This window comes from Centruroides vittatus, unplaced genomic scaffold (assembly GCF_030686945.1).
Source record: "Centruroides vittatus isolate TY-2023 unplaced genomic scaffold, ASM3068694v2 contig_579, whole genome shotgun sequence".
Lineage (NCBI taxonomy): Eukaryota > Metazoa > Arthropoda > Arachnida > Scorpiones > Buthidae > Centruroides > Centruroides vittatus.
In genome coordinates, this window is record NW_027122347.1 from 57,024 (window position 1) to 77,824 (window position 20,801).

At 34.8% G+C, this 20,801-nt stretch overlaps 2 protein-coding genes across 5 annotated transcripts; both read right to left on the reverse strand.

Annotated features, from left to right (window-relative positions):
- Positions 1-4,012: 4,012 nt before the first annotated feature.
- LOC136979116 (epoxide hydrolase 4-like) lies at positions 4,013-20,663 on the reverse strand. 3 transcript variants are annotated; one of them, XM_067275038.1, is made up of 8 exons: positions 20,604-20,622; positions 8,583-8,643; positions 7,092-7,294; positions 6,127-6,251; positions 5,941-6,053; positions 5,706-5,874; positions 4,657-4,808; positions 4,013-4,390 (listed from the first exon to the last, which is right to left on the reverse strand). In XM_067275038.1, exons 3-8 carry the CDS (start codon positions 7,290-7,292, stop codon positions 4,119-4,121), a joined length of 1,032 nt encoding a protein of 343 aa, XP_067131139.1. In that variant the 5' UTR covers positions 7,293-7,294; positions 8,583-8,643; positions 20,604-20,622; the 3' UTR covers positions 4,013-4,118. The 3 variants fall into 3 exon arrangements, with proteins under 3 accessions (XP_067131139.1, XP_067131140.1, XP_067131138.1); XM_067275039.1 differs by lacking the exon at positions 8,583-8,643 and having other exon boundaries at positions 20,604-20,663; XM_067275037.1 differs by lacking the exons at positions 8,583-8,643; positions 20,604-20,622 and adding an exon at positions 8,486-8,510.
- Positions 15,185-17,282, reverse strand: LOC136979117 (uncharacterized). 2 transcript variants are annotated; one of them, XM_067275041.1, is made up of 3 exons: positions 16,699-17,282; positions 15,477-15,618; positions 15,185-15,391 (listed from the first exon to the last, which is right to left on the reverse strand). In XM_067275041.1, the coding sequence occupies exons 1-3, from the start codon at positions 16,762-16,764 to the stop codon at positions 15,201-15,203; spliced, it is 399 nt and encodes a 132-aa protein (XP_067131142.1). In that variant the 5' UTR covers positions 16,765-17,282; the 3' UTR covers positions 15,185-15,200. The 2 variants fall into 2 exon arrangements, with proteins under 2 accessions (XP_067131142.1, XP_067131141.1); XM_067275040.1 differs by having other exon boundaries at positions 16,360-17,276.
- Positions 20,664-20,801: the final 138 nt, after the last annotated feature.

Genomic DNA, 20,801 nt, shown 5'->3' on the forward strand with positions numbered 1-20,801 from the left:
AGATTCAACTTCATTTTCTTAAATGTGAATCCCCCATTTTTTATTGCATGAAAGAGAATGATTCCATTAGATAATAAATTCCTAACGTCACCTTAAAATTCATTTGTGGTGATTATGGTAAGTTTGGTTTTGAGGCATATTAAAAGCCAATTGAAAATTTAAAATATACAGGGTGAATTTTTATCTTCAGACAATGAAATAACTTAATTGGATCTCATTATTTTGGGAAAAAGGTGTAGACCAGGCCTGGCCAACCCGTGGCCCGCGGGCTGCATGCGGCCCGTCACGTTAAATTGTGTGGCCCGCTAAGCGATATTATATATCTATTAAAACTTTTGTTTTCCATTATGTGTATACCAAAACAATTAAATAAATGAAAATTTGCATGTGTCATTGTTATAATGCGCAAGTGCGAGTACAAACTCTTGGTATAACAATAAAATCTTATTCATTTTGTATTTGTTTTACTTTCTTAAAAGCATGTTTGCCTAAATTGTGGCCCGCAAAACGATTTAGGTTGGCCAGGCCTGGTGTAGACAAAAGTTGTAGGGTTTTGAAGGGCCAACCAATTGGTGACCTTGACCTTGACATTCAAGGTCATTTGAGGGTCAAGTCTGTTTTTTCAATGGGAACACATATTTTTGACACGGGCAATGGAAAGAGTGGGAAATTTCACAACCGGATATACCTTTGACTGTATAGTCTAGGTCAAAGGTCAAGATTATTTTAAGGTTTAAGTTATAAGCTGTTTATAATGGGAAACCATACTTTTTATTACTGGAATAGGCAGGGAGGGAAAAGTTACATTTTTCATGACCTTATTACTTTGAACTTTAAAAGCATTCACTGCTTTTAGCACTTGATGTGGACGTAGTAGTTTTCTGCTCCCTTTGAGGTGCTTATTTTCAGTGAGTTCCCTTGTCTCTCACTATAGCAGTCCTTGTTTTTGGTGAGTCACTTTACTTCTCACCATTGCTTGAGACAGGGCCGGATTATCGAATAGGCAAAGTAGGCAAATGTCTAGGGCCCGTAAGTCAGAGGGGCCCGGCTTCAGTGCAGAAGATTTCTCTGTGTGGAAACGAGTTAAAAATTGAAGAAATTCGATAGGACAGAAAATGCTGTGCTTAACAATTCTTTTCTTACTAAGCTCCCCTCGACTACCCATTGCCTAAAAAAAAAAAAAAAAAAAAAAAAGGTTAACAGCCTCCCGTACGTCAGAAGTAACGCTACAGGATCTCTCACGTCATCTAGATATATTCCTAGAGCCCGCGTCTCGTAGTAGTACCGATGTATGGATGGTTATGATTTATTTTCTAAATCTACACCTATACGTCGCGACATCGCATATTCGATATAGCGTTCAAGTTGCTCGAGTGCGAAGATATTACAATTCAATAGTGTTTTATAAAAGAGTTAAAAAGGGTGACACTACGGTGTGACTTGGGGTGACACCACGATATCCGCACCGGGTGTCACCCATGCTAGCTACGCTAATGTCACATTATATAAGATTTGTTTAGAAGCAACTTATTTAAATGGGGCCCCAATTTAAATTTTGTCTAGGGCCCGCTAGAGGCTTAATCCGGCGCTGGCTTGAGATGTTGGTTTCGGGAGAAAATTTTATAACAAATGTTTAAAATGATGCCCTTCCACTTCGATGCATTTGTTGAACCACGCTTAAAATTATCATGCTTGAAATGACCTTCAGAGGTCAAATTTGGTACTCAAGGTCGTGGCTGATTGTGAAATTTCCAGCTCTTTCCATTGCCGGGGTCAAAAATATGCGTTCCCATTGAAAAAAACAGACTTGACCTCAAATGACCTACAGGACATACTAATTTGAGGTGGAGACATATATTAAGTTAAATAAATTAATTAACAATATGATTAAAAATCGCAGCCCCAACATCGTAACGATGTCACAATAAATAATTGCTCGTTCCAGGATATAACATTGTTGCAGTAATTAAGTGAATATATTTGCTTTTTAAATTATATTTGGGTATACTATAGATTACCACTTATGGAATTTCAAGACTTTGATTATATATTTGAACTCAGGGGACCGAGACGAGTTCAACGGTACCCTATTTTTGGACCGGAGACGAAAAATAAAAAAGTTATCACACTTTTTAAGTTACCATACTTTTTTAATGCTCTCATGCAGACGGCACCGTAGTTGCTAGTATTGCCATCTTGCGGTAAAGTCTGCAAACCATGACGTCGGACTACGGTCATCTCCCGGAGGGTTAAACACGCGATACGAGAGCGGAGAGAGCGACGCGACTTCTGATCATCGCGCGATCGCCATTTCGGTTAATGTTACTTATGGCAGCGAACATGGCGGCCGTTCCCACTGTTCGTGCTCCCGACTGACCTCTCGTATGGGAGCCACCACACGTCGCCATGTGCTAAACTAGTGATCGATTCACGGTAGTTCTTGAACAAAGTAAAAAAAGGGGGAAACGTCTACTAAAGGCAAGCGACGCGACTCCCGATCGCGATAGCGAGGCCGACTCAGCGGAGAGAGCGACGCGACTCCCTATCATCGTGCGATCGCCGGAAAAAAGTATGATAACTTTCTTATTTTTCGTCTCCGGTCCAAAAGTAGAGTATCGTCGAACTCGTCTCGATCCCGAGTTCAGATATATACCCAAACACACGAAATTCCATAGGTGGTAATCTATAGTATCCCCTTATATTTTTCTTTGTATGAATTTAATTTAATTATTTTTAAAATTATTTGTCAACAGATAGCGCTACATGTACCGGTAAGAAATCGGATGTAGGCTGAAATTAATTTAGTATTTTGGGGAACCGTATAGCTTAATGTGGATTCTAGGGTCTAAGTAATGCTCATACAAACTTTGGTCCTAATCAGTTTAGGAATAAAGATTTGTATAAAGGACAAACCAACAATTCATTTTTATATACAGTATATAATTAACTAGCGACGTGTGCCCGGCGTTACTCGGGTTTTTGAGGGGGTGTGGAATTAAGAAAGTGTGATAAAAACAATGGCCCTAGTAACCAAAATGTGCAATTATTGAACTGAGTATTTATAATGAAACTAAAAAACTGTCTCCCAATAGATGGACCCTGATATTCGTCGAAAGGGATAACTTTTTAACGTGATTCCATAGTGATGATGCCTTTAGGTAGGCATTAAGTTAGTTGGCGATATTACCAACAATCCAAAAATCAAAAATATATCACAAACCAACAACAATTAGCATTTATTTTTTTTTTGCTAATAGATAGCGCTACATGAAAAGGATGCAGGATATACATGGTACAATCCAAAAGTTCGGTGACTGCAGTAATCTATGACAGCAAAAACATGTATTTGAAGTTACAGCGTATGAAATGGATTCTACCAAACCACCTCTACGTGTTCAGGTTAATTTCACCCATGTCATGTGATTAAACCACGAGTGCTGTTTTTTTCCGGAGATAGTTACCTTTGTTCTGCGCCGTAATAAAAGTGGAGTTTCAAGAAGAACCTCCAACATTAAATTTTGTCAGCGTTTAGGTAAAACACCTACGGAGACTTTAAAATTGCTAAGAAAGGTGTACGGTGATTCTACCATGGCGAAGTCGAACTGTTGGAGGTTCTTCTTGAAACTTCACTTTTATTACGTCGCAGAACAAAGGTAACTATCTCTGGAAAAAAACAGCAGCGATCACGGTTTAATCACATGACATGGGCGAAATTAACCTGAACACGTAGAGGTGGTTTGGTAAAATCCATTTCATGCGCTGTAACTTCAAATGCATGCTTTTGTTGTCATAGATTACTGCAGTCCCCGAACTTTTGGATTGTACCACGTATGTACTACCCCATGACACTTTAAGGCAGAAAGCTGCACACCTACAGCAAATACCTAAAACAGATACTACCTGATAACATTCATTGTAGGCCTGGATGAACCCATGATGAACACTGGAAAAGGCATTCTTAGTGCTTACATAATTGAATCATATTTATAGGAACAAATCAATAAAGACAAGACGCTTTTAAACATTCAAATTTAATAAACAAATATTTTTGCGATGTACATTATGAAAATTCTAGAAAAAAACTTTACATAAATGTTATGTGACAAGGTGTAGAAACATTAATTTTTCATAAAATTCTCAATATGGTTGTTAACTGTTTCAGGTCTCTCGTGATGTACCCAATGACTTGCACCTTCTATCATTTCTATTTTCAAATTGTTGCAATGTTTTATAGAAGCTTTAACCAAATCTGTCGATAGTGCTATGTCGCGATCACCCCAAACTATTAAAGTTGGGGTATCCAGTTTATCTTTGCCAGTTACGTCTTTTTCATTTTTATCCAAAGATTTTAAATTTGCTCTGTAATAATTCAGAGGAGGAGTCAGTGCACCTGAAAGTATAAAAATTAGTTAGAGAATTCGTATGATTTTCTCAGATTCTCACATTAATGCATACGTGCAACTACATACTTATACAGGTGGCCCCAGTCAGTTAACTGTTTGTGATTTTCAGATAAACTTTGTAATTGAATCAGAAATTAAATGTGTTAAAGTGTAGCATGTAATAAGACAGCAATTTAGTCATTACAATGGTTAACTAACTTTAGACCATCCTGTAATATAAGTTTATATTATTATAAATATATTAAAAACTTACCTGGTTGGGAGAACACGTGTTTATAGCATTCCAGTTCCTCAGCAGTGAAATGGTTTTTGTTTTTTCCCTGATATATCTTTGATAAAACAGATAAATTGTTGGCTCGAATATAAACCTCAGGTAGAAATGGTAATTGAAAGAAGAACATATACCTGTTGATGTAAATAATAATGAATACACATAATATATAGTTTGAAAATATAAGGATATCGTTTGCAAATGATTTTGATGTAAAAATTCACATAGCAATAATACAGTAAAGCCGGTTTGGCCAGAATCCTACACACAAAGGTAGTGGCATAGCAAACATAACTGGCGCCTGGGGCACGACACTTTATTGGCACCCCTCCCCCTCCAGAAACACATATAGTTTGTCTTGGAGACCATTTGGGCACCCTTTTGCGAGTGGTGCCTGGTACATGATACACCCCTTGCACCCCCTCGCTATGCCACTGCACAAAGGACCATAAAATTTAATCTCTCTCATAAAATCATGATAGGAAACAAAAGTGTTGAAACGATTTTGCTTTAAGGGAATAAGATAAATAAATTTAAATGAACTAACTAACCAAGAAGAAAGATTAAAGCAAATCCAGCAGATACCCTCTTAGTGCCCAAAGGACAGAGTTAGAAAAAATCTCAAGAAGAGCAATTGCTTCTCCTGGTCTTCCTTGTGGGTGGTTTTTATACAGAAGTCAAAAGCGATGATGATGTTCCATATTTATGGTTGGTCCACACCTTATCTTAAATGTCTACCTTAACCCCTAGGGACTCCTATCTTAAACCCTATTCATGTATATAAGTTGTATTGAGTTTCTGGGGTAATACAGGCTGAAATGAACATTTTAATAAATCTTATAACTATGACAGAGGAATCTGATTCTCAATGAGATCACCCAGAATGAATGAAGAATAGGAACAATGTACAAACATGTGCTATTGTGAGAAACTGAGAACATCAAAATCAAATTGAATCCGAATTATTCATGATGATAAAATAATGCATTAAAACAATATTACAGCTAAACTTATTTATTTAACACACTTACCAGCTCATAAGAAATTGTTTCAAGCTTCTTCTAAAAACAGAAGAAAAAGCTCTTGGATGAGGACTATTGATGACAATTAATTTCTTAACTTTCTCAGGATGCAAAATGGTAAGATACCAAGCTATTACGCCACCCCAATCGTGACCAATAACTATAGCTGAATCTCTTCCTATAATCAGTCAATTATTTTATTGGTTGGTCTAACAAATAGTGAAATTTAAATGCATCAACTTACCAAAAGATGTAATAAGTTCATTGGCATCTTCGTATAATTCTTTAATTATGTAAGCTTTCACATCTGAAGGATGATCAGATTCTCCATATCCTCTCAAATCTACAGCTACCACCCTAAATAAACCATTGTTTAGCTAATTACTTATGATAAAACACAGATGAATTGTATTTATTTAACTGATCTTACCAATATTTTTGAGCCAATCTAGGGATCTGATGTCTCCAACTGTACCAAAAATCTGGAAAGCCATGCAGGAGTAATACTAATGGTTTATTTCTATCTCCAGCTTCCACATAATGGAGACGTATGCCCTATATTAATAAAGTAGTATACAATATACTGTGCTTTTGTGATTTTGTTATGTATTTATAACAAAACTCCTAAAATAGCATTTATTCACAAAATCAAATGTTACTGCTCATAGCAAGTCATTTATTATGAAATATTGGGACTTGTTTTTAAGTAAATCAATATAAATTAACATAAATAAATGCTCTCCTTATCTTATAACACTCTTTAGAATCTAGAGTGTGTTATAATTGTCTAAAATATAGACAATTTTTCTATATAACTAAGTTTGATGACATATATCCAGTTAGATCTTAAATCAATCTCTCGTTACTTCTCATTTTAGTTCTATTCAAATTTGACCTTGAATTGATCCTCCCATATTGACAAGTACTACTGCATTTGTCAATATGGGAGGATCAATTCAAGGTCAGCGCTGTAAATCGGACACAAGTATAATACATTCCAGTTTTATGATATAATTGGAGGTAGAAAAACAACATATATAACACTATTTTATCCAGCATTATCAATTCTGTAACAGTAAGCAAAAGAATCAATATGTAAATCACAATAATTATTAGAGGAATAACTGCAATATCACTCGTTATCCAGCTTGAAGGAATAATAGATTAAAAATGACAGTGTGACAGACAGACGGGATCAATATAAGTTTTACAAATTACAAATTTGTACATATTATCAACAGAAGTTATATTAAATGTCACAAGATATGACATTGGAAGATAATTTTAAGGCATTTAACATTACAGTTTAAATGCGGTTTTGATAATTTGTGTGTTTATAAATCTTGTATTTTATAAATATTTAGAAAGATCAATCAACTATAAAGTAAATTTTACCTGATTTTTCAGTTCAATGAATCCATGTTTTCCCAATTTAGGATCATAAAGAGCTTTTGGAGCGTCGACTATTTCGGTTTTGAAGAATTTTTTTCCATTTTTAATAGCTCTATAAACTGTAACCAATAAGACAATCCACCCATAGAAAATTGGTAAAACCAAGAGGAGGATGCTTTGTATCAGTTGTCTGACATCAGCCATGTCTGAAAAAAGAATTTCTAGATAACTTACTTATCTTTGTAGATATGAGTTTATCAATTATTGAGTTTCGAAGTGTAGTGATGTAATTAAAATAATATATTTTAATCATTTATATTAGTTGCAAGTAATTTTATATATAGGGTGGCTCAAATGTCAGTTAGCTGTGTTTCGTGTTCCACTTGCATGTTAAATACAAATAATAAACTTAGCTTTTTAAAAAAATATAAAGTATTTTCCTTTTCACTGGAGAAAACATGATATAAGTTGAATATAGCATTTAAATAATATAAAAATTTTGTATTTACAAGGTTAACTGGCTTTTGGGCTACCCTCTATGTCTAAATGGCTGAATGATTATATAATTTAAATATGTTAAGAATATACAGTGCCGTAACTAGGCAGGTGCAACAAATGCACCCGCACAGGGCCCACTTGGAAGGGGGGGCCAAAATGCATGTATTTGTTTTATTAATTTCCCAAGCCTAATTAGTTAAGGAGCCTAAATGCAAATTCTTGTACAGGGCACAGGAATGGCTAGTTACGGCACTGAGAATATATATATATATATATATATATGTCTGTAAATTGTTGTATAAGAGGTATAAAGTCTGAAACTGATTTTTATATTTGATAATTACTGTATTAACTTTCATTTTTAAATTTTGAAAATGTTTATGGGTTAGTTTGATAGAATAAGGCAACTCAACACAATAGTAATTTGCCAAGGAGGATGCCTCCCTGGAGGACTTTCGACGGGAAAATGGCCCCTATTAAGGTATTCAATAAGGCTGCGGAGAGGGGTCCAGGTTCTTTTTATCTATAGGCCCCTAAGTTTTTTCTGGGTCTGGGAAAAAATTCCGTCCTTCTTCTCTCGACAGCTCTGGTTAGACATGTGATGAAAACCTGAAAAACTCTGCATGGCCAGCCTGTTGGTGAGGTGTGAACCTATCAGTATTTACCAGTGTTCGGTGGTTTTATCCACTTGGCCATTGATGGATGCCACAAAATGGCATAAAGAAGCTTCATTTTGTGGTTAAGATTTGATGAGTTCTATAAAAATCAAGTAATTATAATTTTGCAGATAATGCATTAGTGAAAACATAGGAGGTCCCTCCATCACAAACATTAATATCTACATATAAACACCTTTAGCACGAGAAAACAGTGAGGTACCCATCAACTATGAAAAATACCTGAGTACATGATCCAATTTGAATCCGTCCTTTAGAGAAGCCACCTGACAATTTAACTTACACGTTATATTATACGTAAGGTAAGATAAAAACATACCTGATAATGATAATGAGTAGCAGGAATAAGGAAAATAAGTAAACTATAACATCAAGGTTACCTGTCAAAAGCAAAAAATTAATAAGGTTAAACGTGTTTTAAAATGTTAATTGTGTTTACAATGAATATAAAATTGTCTTAAAATAGACTGAATTTACATAACATTTACCAAATTATGAAAACTGTTTACAGCTTAAGTAAACAGCAGAAAGAAAGCAAAAACTTCGGCTCCTTAAATTTATTACTATAATTATAATTTTATTACATTCAACCTTGAATACGTTACGTAATGTGATATATTATTGCCTTTAGGCACTATTTACACAGGTATTCGATAGAATGGTCATAAATTTCGAAATAAACCCTGGATATAGCGCTACCCACACAAGCGTCAAGGATACATGTCAATGGATATTCGCCATTAGGATTTCTCATTTCCCGGTCTTTTGCTTGTCCCAGGATTCCGGGATAAAAGTGAACTGTTTCCTGTGGAATCGTGTTTAGTGCTTTTAAGAGAAAACAGATGTTATGTGTTTCTCCACCCGTAGCCTGGAAGATTTCTAGTTCGTTTTCGAGATTGTAGTACTTCTTTTGCTCTCTAGTATTCTTGATTTGTCTACCTCGGCTGCTTTAATAGAAACGTTAAGCTTATAGCCCAATAATTCGGCAGTTCGTTTGTCTTTAATAATCAGGTTTATGAAGAAAAACTTCACACTTGCAGACTTCGTTTGTACCCTTGCCCAATTTGACCAACCTGGCGTTACGCAGTTATAAAGCTACTGGGCATGGTTAAAAATTAAGACAGCGTAAGCACAATTATTCCAGATATTACAGGTTCTAACAAGTAAAGAATTTTCACAGTCCTGCCACAAATAAACTGTGTATAGATTATTGACCTTTCGTCATGCCATAACGAGAAAAAATTTAAAAAACTAATAAGTAGGTTCAAAATTAATAAATACAAATGTATTCTGACAGTTTGAGTTAATTATACTTTCTATTTGTAAAATTTCCTCAACCTTAACATAAAATAAGAAAAAAGTGAACTTTTAAGAAATTTGCGGGATTTCCCGGGTTAAAAAAACAACTGGGATCCTGTTTGAGAAATCCTATTCACCATTAAATATTAAATAAATAAGCTTTCAATAGGCCTAGCTGTTCGTTTGGTTGGGATCTTGGACATTTTTATGTGAATTTCGCGACACCTCTTCAGTTTTACAATAAGAAATTCCGAAGAATGTCGTCAAATTTACGTAGAAATTTGCAGTGTCTACAATCAAACAGACTTATAGATTTTGCATTGTGGATTAAATTGGATTGGATTATGGGATAAGGTAGTGCAACACATGGGCGATTAGCCAAGAAGATGTCTCCCGAGAAAACTTTTTATGGGAAACTGGCTCCATCTGAAGAAAACCCGGAAAACTTCACGCAGCCAGCCTCTTGGTCAGGCTAAACCTACGACTAATGTTCATTGTGGTGCACTGATAGACCAAATCAAATGACTATAACTCATATGACTTTCAAACTGTGTAGACTTTGGGACCCACCACTGGTGGGTCCCAAAGTCAGACGGAGTGGTCGTGGGTTCAGCCTTGCCAACGGGCTGGCTATATGAAGTTTACTTCATGTTTGTAACATCTAAACAGAGACCATTTTCCTTTAGAATGTCTTCTTGTGAGGCATTCCCCTCGGAAGATAGCCCACGTGTCACGTTATACAAACGAACAAATAATCATACTGGTCGTGGGTGCGCATCTCATCAATGGGCTTGCTACATGGATTTTCCAAATTTACTCCATGTGTCTAATACCTAAAGAGGAGCCTGTTTTCTATAGGAGGACCAACCCGGAGCATCCCTCCTTGGTAGATCACCTATATGTTGTGTTGCCTTATCGCATCAATCCTGGTGTAGTCAACATTGCTTGAAATACTTGTTTAGCACCAAACTTAATTTAGTGTTAATTTCGGATGCATTAAATCAAAGTTTTACTGTGTAGTGAGAATACAGCTAGTTAGATGGGTGATAAAAACCATTTTTAGTTTGAAAATACTCATACTTGAGATCTTTCTTTCCATTTGCCATTTTGAAAAATTAAATTTATGTTAAATTCAAAATTTACCTACTTTTTACTTCTGAGTAAACATGAATTATGTTTAACAGCAGAATAAAAATTACATCTACAGTAACGAGCAAAAACACTTGTATAAGGAAAACTATAATGACAACCAGGAAAAATATTCAGGAAATTCTTCCAACAGCATTTAAACACAAATATTTCTTTTAATTGTCATTGTTTAGGGAAAAAAAAAAAAATGCTATTTTTAACGTTGAAATAAGAAGGAAAATGATAGCATGCAAGAAACTCATACAATTGATTCCTGAAAAGAAAGATGAAGAGGATTGAATTGATGGATTGAGGCAATGCAACACTTGGGGGATTTCACACGAGAGGGCTTCAGGTGAAAAACTGACTCCTGTTAGGTGTTAGACACGAAGAAAACCAGGTAAACGCCAAGTGACCAGTTCATTAGTGAGGTGCAAACCCGCGACCAACTAAACGCCAATAGTATTCTGGAGTTTTATCCACTCTGTCACTGGTGGAACCATGATGAAGTGAAGCATTGTGTTTTATATAAGCTGCTATTTTTTATCTTTTGAACTCTTTCCATTCTATGGGCACTAGAGGGCCTTTTTAGCAAGTCCCTTATGGATTTGACCAGGCTCGACATATCCAAACGGACCATCCTACGAAGAATTCTTGGTTTTTCGACCAATCCGGATTCGATCCCGGGCTTAAATTTCTTTTTTATTATTTTTTGATGTATCAATAGTTTTTTAAGGGTATTTGTATTTCGGGATGCTTTGACACTGAATGGCTCATTGTGACCGGGTCGAGCAGAAATACAGGGGGAGGAGAATAACATATCTGGAACACAATATTCTGAGTGCAATATTCTGGAACACAAGATCTTTAAGAAAGATCTTGTGTTCCAGAATATTGCACGTAACACAAAGAATTAAAACAAATTGCACTTAATACAAGATCTTTAAGAAAGATCTTGTATTAAGTGCAATTTGTTTTAATTCTTAAAGCGATAACACTTTTATGTATTTGTATTGTTTATATTAGACAAATTTTGAAATCGACCTCTGAGATTAGATTCTAGATCCGCTACTGTTTTGGTTAATGTTACCTATGGTTCCAAGACAGCGGCTCGTCTCTGATTCCAGTAAATAGAAGAAGAGAAACAGTGGGGACGCACGTTCTAACCTAACCTATTCTAATAAATTACCATAATTATTACCAACAAAATTATTAGAATAGGTTAGGTTAGAACGTGCGTCCTCACTATTACCTTGCTGGAATCAGACGAGCCGCCATCTTGGAACCATAGGTAACATTAACTCTACTTTTTTAGACAAGACTGATGTCAGACAACTGATACAAAGCATCCTCCTCTTTGTTTTACCAATTTTCTATGGGTGGATTGTCTTATTGCTTACAGTTTATAGAGCTATTAAAAATGGAAAAAATTCTTTAAAACCGAAATAGTCGACACTCCAAGACAGCGCCGGATTAAGCCTCTAGCGGGCCCTAGACAAAATTTAAATTGGGGCCCCATTTAAATAAGTTGCATCTAAACAAATCTTATATAATGTGACATTAGCATAGCTAGCATGGGTGACACCCGGTGCGTATATCGTGGTGTCACCCATAACTTTTTAACTCTTTTATAAAACACTATTGAATTGTAATATCTTCGCACTCGAGCAACTTGAATGCTATATCGAATATGCGATGTCGCGACGTATAAGTGTAGATTTAGAAAATAAATCATAACCATCCATACATCAGTACTACCACGAGACGCGGCCCTAGGAATATTTGTAGATGGCGCGAGAGATCCCGTGGCGTACATTACTTCTGACGCACGGGTGGCTGTTGACCTTTTTTTTTTTTTTTTGTTTTTAGGTAATGGCTAGTTGAGCGGAGCTTATTACGAATTGTTAAATACAGCCTTTTCTGTCCTATCAAATTTCAATTTGAGTTACGAAATCGAAACAGAGAAATCTTCTGCACTGAAGCCGGGTTCCTCCGGATTACGGGCCCTAGACATTTGTCTACTTTGCCTATTCGATAATCCGGCCCTGCTCCAAGAACTCTTTATGATCCTAAATTGGGAAAACATGGATTCGTTGAACTGAAAAATCAGATAAAATTTACTTTATAGTTGATTGATCTTTCTAAATATTTATAAAATACAAGATTTATAACACAAATTAACAAAACTGCATTTAAACTGTAATGTTAGACTCACTAAAATTATCTTCCAATGTCATATCTTCTGTTGATAATATGTACAAATTTATAATTTGAAAAACTTATACTGATCCTGCTGTCTGTCATGCTATCATTTTTAATCTATTATTCCTTAAGGCCTGATATAACAAATGATATTGCAGTTATTCCTCTAATAATTATCGTGATTTACATATTCTTTTGTTTACTGTTGATAATTCTAGATAAAATAGTTTTACGTATATAATATACAGTAGTATTTGGCAATATAGGAGGATCAATTCATGATCAGAGCTGTAAATAGGATAGAAGTATAATACACAGTTTTATGATGTAATTGGAGCCAGAAAAATTAAGCAAGCCAGGTTTAACGGTAAAAGCTGAGGTTCTACCCTTGGAAATAAACTGTATAATACCATACCGGAATCAATAACCAGTATTTAATAATAATGACAATTTTACACTATTATAATTAATTAAAGGGAGGTGTTTACTAAAAGTACATTTTACTGTACATAACAGGAAGGGGATGAAAAGTGGTTCAAAAACTGTACATATAATTAATAGCAAGCCTCTAAATATACAGATAAAGTCTTAAAATAAATAAAAAATATATATGTTTATTTAATTATTGAGTTTATTCATTCATTAACTTTTATTAACTTACTAATCAGCTATTAAATATTTGAAAATGTATTTTAGTCACTTTATAATCTCATTGATTAAGTGTTTGCATTGCTTTATAAACAGTTCCATATTAGAAAATAAAGAATATTAGTACATTGTAACTGATTTTGTTTTGTCTTTTTAAAGGGGATGAAAAATTTATTTACCAAAATAACATTTTCCTATTCTTTTAAGCTATAAAATAAAGTTGGGTGTGTTGTTAGTCATATTATCGGGTTTCGTTGGTGCGTATTCGTCTATAAAATTTAGCTAGTTGGGCTGAATTTTATAGCTTATTGGCGATTCAAAATAAAAAACATTTTATTAAAAATGTATTTTGAATAGTTTCACAATTTACAAACAAGATATTATTATGTAGACATAGATATTTCTTAAATAATTTAATATAAGTTGTTGATATAAGTATACACTTGTATATAATATAAAATGCTTAACTTATATTAAAATAGTCTCATTTTATAAATTAAATTAAACTAGTAAGGTGTTAATTGTTTACTGAATTGATTTCATCACTAATATCACATAAGTAAAACAGTAAACGGATTTGTTTTTCGATAGGGTGAATGTATTTTAGTACGTAGTTTGATAGGGTCAGTATTTTAGTAACTCTTTTAGAATATTTGATATATTACTAAAAAGTGAGTTTAAATATGTTTTTCTTCTTTGGATGGACCTTTGGTTTATAGACTTTATGCACTACAATTTCTGCTTTGACTGTTTTGATGGGATAAGACAACACAACACAAAGATGATCTGCTAAGGAAAGGACTTTTTACAGAAAAATGGCACCAACTGTAACATATTATACATGTACAGTTTCATACCAAGGAATAAATCATTGGGGCTAGAGGGGCAAACTGAAAAATTATGATTGGTATTCTTTTTTAAGCCAGCATAGGTTTATTAGCTATAGTTTAAGTATATGTGATGAAAGCAAAAGCATGAATTATATTATATATACTGCATATGGGCACTACTAAGCTGAGGGAACTTAAATCACCTCACAGGACCTCATAGCTACAAGTCTTTATATGTAAAAAAACAAAAACCTGGGAAACTCCATGCAACCAATGCATAGACCAGGCATAAACTTGGGACCAACTACCAGTATTTAGTAGTTTTATCCACTTGGCTACTGGTGGGCATTTTATACTTTGTTTACTTAAGCCTAGTATGATAATTTAGTAGAAATGAAATATTTTTTATTACTTGAAAGTGTAAATAAAACACGCAAGAATGCTCTTTGTCATTCCTTATAACAAACAATAAATTTGCTCCTTTTTGTAGTTTCTACTACAGTTGGATAAAATGTAAAATGGTAAAAGTTTATTTTTTCTGTTAATTTTGTATTATAAAAGTATGTTTATGTCCTTTTTTTAAATAAAGATATCTATCTAAATGTACATTTTTTGTATGTGTATGTTGTTATACTGAATGAATATACATATGAGAGTTTTCAGAAATAGGATGCGACCTTCTAATTAAAAAAGTTCCTCGCCTCTGCCTTAATAGTTTGTTGGGAAATGATTACGTAAGAATGGTTATAATGAAAATATTCTTACATAATTTAGAAATTATTGTGTGTAAATTTTTAAATTATTTATCATTCAACACTAGCAAATAAAATTTATTTAATTTTTGTATTCATTTCAAATTCTAATCTTTTTTCTTGAATTTCTACAAGCTTTTTTAATGACTCATTTATACCCTTTAAACTACATTTGATATCATCATTTGTAGTTAAAAGTTTTTCTAATTTTTCTTCTAGAACTTCCCATCTGTGTTGGTATTTCCTTTTTATCCTCTTATCCCTGGAAGCTAAAAGATAAATGTTTGATTTTAATCACGTTTAATGGATTTTTATAAATTAAATAAATAAAATTATAGGGGGAAAAAAACTTACTGGTATAAGCTTCAATTTGTTTATTTACATGATAAAATGGAGTTTCTGTTAAAAGAGTATTCTCTGAATCTTGACAATAAACTATGGTAGAATTAACTTCAATGGCATTATCTGTACTTTCCAATATTCCTTCATATGGTTCCTGAAAATTTTAATTTTTTAAATTTTTAAGATAGAAATGTTCATTAGTAAGTAAGCTTATAACATAAACCCAAAGAAAAGATGGAAAGGAGAGACGAGGAAGGATGCAGGAAGCTCCTTATCTCTTCCTTCCGCAGAGAGTAAATATATTAGAGTAAAAAAATAAGATGCAGAGAGGTGGTAAAAGCAGTAACAAGGTACTTTGTTTATAAAAGTCAGATGATTGATAATAGCAAAACTTAAATGATGGATGATTGAGTGGTTAAAAAGGCAGCAAATTGCTCCGGAGGATCCGGGATTGAATCTGAATGAATCATAAAAAACCCCATAAATTTTTTAGAGGGTGGCCATTTTGGATATGCCAAACTCTATCCCTTGCTACTCATCCGCATATGGGTTTGTTTATTAAGTTACGGCAACACAAAATTTGGGCGATCTGCCTAGGGGATACTTTCCGGGTGGTCTTTTTAAGGGTAACTGGCCCATATTCAGGTGTTACAGATGTGGAGATAACCCGGAAAACTTCACGTGGCCAACCCATCCTGGCGAGGCATGAACCCACGACTGAATTCCCAGTGTTCAGGGAACTCCCACTTGGCTACTGGTGGGCCCTGCAAACAGGGCCTTTTAATCCTTTGTTAGTACCTACAGGTTGAAAAGAGTTCACAAAAAGAAAAAAAAAAAGCACAACTTAAAAGATTATTTAATTACATATACAGTAATACAATAAAATTGCACTAACCTCTTGTGTTGTTTCAACAGTACACTCAACTTCAATATTATTATTACAGTTAATAAACTTCAAAATCCTTTTATCGATTGGAAGCAATTCAGGAATAGGATATTTTTCTTCCGAATTTCTGGCTAATTTATGAATATTTAAAGCTTTCTTCTTAATGCGGCATTTTAAATCCTGCCATTTATCACGCACTTCTCTACCGCTTCTTACAAGACCAATAAAAGAACAACTGTTAACTTCTTTCGCCACTTCTTCCCAAGCATTTCTTACTTCGTGAGTCGTTTTAAAAACCTTTCCTAACTCGATATTATTTAAATATGGCCGCTCCTCCACGCAACTTACCAGCCTTTCAATTTCTAAATGAGAAAAATTAGGCTTGCGGATTCTCTTTGTTGCATTGTCCTCCATTTTAAAACAACAGAAAGATTAAATACTATTGGCTGAAAAGGTTGGAACAAATCAGCCGTTACCGTCACTGTTAGATGACGTCAATGCCGATGTTCAAAGGCCATTAACCGCTGACGTCATTTAACGATCGATAGCTTAACGGTACTGGTAATTTGTAGACTTCGTTAATAGTTGTAAATCGATTGATAATAATGTAAAATATCTAATTTTATGAATCAATAAATTCAAATACTAAGATTAATCGATTTAAATGTATGTACTGTACTTCGTTAAATAAACATGTATCTAATGCTAGTGTTCTTTATCGAACGAACAGATAACCAGATTACTGTTAAGAGGTCAAGGATAGTATAAAAAGCCTTCTAGTGCTGGGTATTTTAGTTTGTAGGGAAATATTTTATATGTAAGATTAACGATATAGGTTTTAAGCTTTTATTTGTGAAGTGGAAATCTATTGCTACCCCACCAGTTTACCTCTATTGTGCGCCGCCATGATAAAATACGTTGGGTACGACGCTTATGTATGATAAAATAAATAAGAGAAGTTAACCACTTAAATATAAGAAACTACTCATATTTACATAAGCTTTTCGTTACTGTGTGAAGTATAATGTTAAATAATCATGAAAGTTGAATCACGTAATGCGGAAGAATAACATTAGAATCTGGGACAGTATTACAAGAATAAAAACGGTCGTTGAAACAAGGAAATTTTTAATAATAAAAATATGTAACTGAGACTAAATTCGAATCCAGTAAAAGTTGGACTTAATGGTAATTTTAAATAAAAATAAAAATAATAATTAATAAATGTATAATCTTTAACGCGGGCTTTTCATATAATTTAAAATGAGAGTTTGTGTAACTAAGACAAAAATCTGAAATTTGCTTACTAAGCAGGTTCTGTTTAAATACATTAAATAAATATGAAAAAATTTATAGATACTAATGGAATTCTTTATTTGTTAAATTTCTCTGCTCTATGCGCACCAAGATCTTTTTCCCATACTCATCAGAGCCCATTGGTGGCCGAATAGCTAAGGTCCACTAAACACTGGTGGTTGCGGCCGGATGGCCGAGCGGTCAAGGTGGCAGCCTACCGCTCTGGGGACCCGGGATCGAATCTGAACGGTCGAGAAATCCCCAGGAATTTTTCAGGGGGTGGTCCGTTCGGATATGTTGGGCCCCGTCCCTCACCACCCGGTCGCCCCACTGTGGGCCTGGCCGAACCCATAATGGGCCTACTAAAAGAGGCCCTCTTAGTGCCCACAGGGCGGAAAGAGTTAAAAAAAAAACACTGGTGGTTTGTCATATATTCACTTCTGACCGATGGATTGATCACGTGGAGTTTTTCAGATTTTCTTCACTTGTTCTACCCAACTAAATAGAGCCATTTTCCTCTGAGTTGTGTTGCGTAAACATACCCTATCAAACCAAATCACACCCGCTATGCGGTTTGGCCATACGCACGATAAGGTGATGAGCGATGAAGCCCAGTAACTTTAGAACATCCACTACTTTTTTTTTTTTTTTTTTTTTTTTTTTTTTAACTCTTTCCGCCCAGTGGGCACTAAGAGGGCCTCTTTTAGTAGGCCCATTATGGGTTCGGCCAGGCCCACAATGGGGCGACCGGGTGGTGAGGGACGGGGCCCGACATATCCGAACGGACCACCCCCCGAAAAATTCCTGGGGATTATTCGACCCGTTCGGATTCGATCCCGGGTCCCCCAGAGCGGTAGGCTGCCACCTTTACCGCTCGGCCATCCGGCCGAACATCCACTACTGTATAATTATAAGTGGACAGTAGAAAGCCCGAGAATTTTACTCTTTCCGCCCTGTGGACACTAAGAGAGACTAAAATCGTGGTTTTGAGTAAGCCCACAATGGGGATGGCTGGATGGTGAAAGATTGGTCCGATTTCCCAGGAAAATTCTTGGGGTTGTCACCCGAATTCGATCCCGACTCTCTCAAAACAGTAGGCTGACGTTGTAACTGTCTCGACTATCAGGCTAGCAATGGATATGATTATAAAGGTCCTCTTAGTACCCACTGGACGAAAACAGGCAAAAATGAGAAAAACCCGCTACAAATTAATTTACATTTTTTTTAATCATTCATAAAACCATTTGTCAACGCAGTTTAATTGCGAAATATCCTAAAGGAATTTGATGGGGATGTGCAACGTTATGTTAAAAACACAGTACACTTACACAGATTTCCTAATACATACTTAACTCATGTTTTTCTACAAAAATAAAACTATTTGAAATTTTTCAACAATTCGTGTAAACATTTTGATACGTAAATTATACAAATTAATGCTTCAAATAAATTTCAAATTTATAAATCCTATGTAACTTCAGATAAGCTTATAAATATTAGGTGATCGTAATTAAAGTACCGCCATTCAACAATATAATACTCGTATTTATTTAATAACAATTTTACAATAGCATTTCCTTGAATATAAAAAAAAAAATTAATTGTTCCGAATTTAATTTGTCGAGTATTAGAATTGTATTGTTGCGAGCCGAAGAGAGTATCTTCGCCTCTTGCAATTAATACTTTATGCAATTGAGAATACTGTATTTACCCCGTTCGGAACATAACCGTTATGGTATAACTCATTTATTTCTATCCTTTAGACCAGGCCTGGCCAACCCGCGGCCCGTCACGTTAAATTGTGTGGCCCGCTATGCGATATTATACCGGCTGATTATACCCACGTATCACGTTACGTAATAAACAAAGTCGTCTAAGCCCACCAACGTCACTGCCAATAATTGAAAAACAAAATATAATTATTAGATGACAGCTGATAATTTAACCTCTATTGAAACAATAGCTTCTGTAAGACGTATTCTTTGATGAAAACACAATAGGAAATTATTATGAGGAAAATAAAGACATTTTCTTGATTTACAGAATATAGAACATTCATATAAACAAAAGATATTTTGTTTTTTTGGACTCTTTCTGTCCCGTGGACACTAAGAGGATTTTTCAGGCCCATCATGGATTCTGCCGGGCGATGAGGAAAGGGGACCGACGTATCGGGTTCCTCAGAGTGCCAAGCTGATGCATTCGCCTCGTGCTGGGCTAATGCTTGAAAAGGGGCACATTTATATTTTGTAATGGACCCTGTAAAATAAGAACTCGGTTCTGTGTCAGTTCCATAATTCTTACAATGGTCCTGTGTCGTGTGTGCGTTTGATTTATCATACGACAAATTAGTTCCTACTATGGTCAATTTTGATAGTGTTGAATGTATAAATACTGTCAATGTTAACGCAGAATAAATATTGAAGATTTATTAACGGCAGGATAGACGAGACAATTAACGCGACACTCTACTTCTCTGGGGAATTCAGGCAAAAATTCGGCGAGCAACCTCAGGAATTTCCCAAAGGCGATTTGTCCTGGATATGTCAGGCCCATTGTGGGCCTGGCCGAACTCATGATGCGCATAGAAAAAGACCCTCTGATGAGCGAAAAGAGTCAAAAATGAAAAACATGCTAGATAATAGAAAAATATTAAGATCTTTAGTTTGTTTTTTTAATTAAAATACGTTCAAATATTTAATAGAAGTATGAAAACTAGTAAACGGTCTATACCGTAACCGCGTATACCGCGGCGCGAGGGCATCGCGACGCGTCGCGCGCATGTTGCCATCCGACAATATTGCAATAATATTTAATACTATCGATCAGATATAATATTATATACACGCTTTCTTTATTCAAAAAATACGCTAAATTAATTTAATTGCGCTTGCAGATAAAACATTATATAAAAAAAATCATTATCTAAATTTTAAATAAGGACAAATAAATCTCACCTTGTCACAAATCCTATAAAATTCGTCTTTACTTGTGTGTCGACACCATAAACAACAACAACAACTGATGACGTAAATTTTAAATTTCAGAAACCACCAATCAAGAAAGAGAATAGTCACGTGATTGTAATCTCGGTTTTAATTAGTTCATTTAAAAATGAAAATAATTAATTTCTGAAATAATAATAATAATAAAAG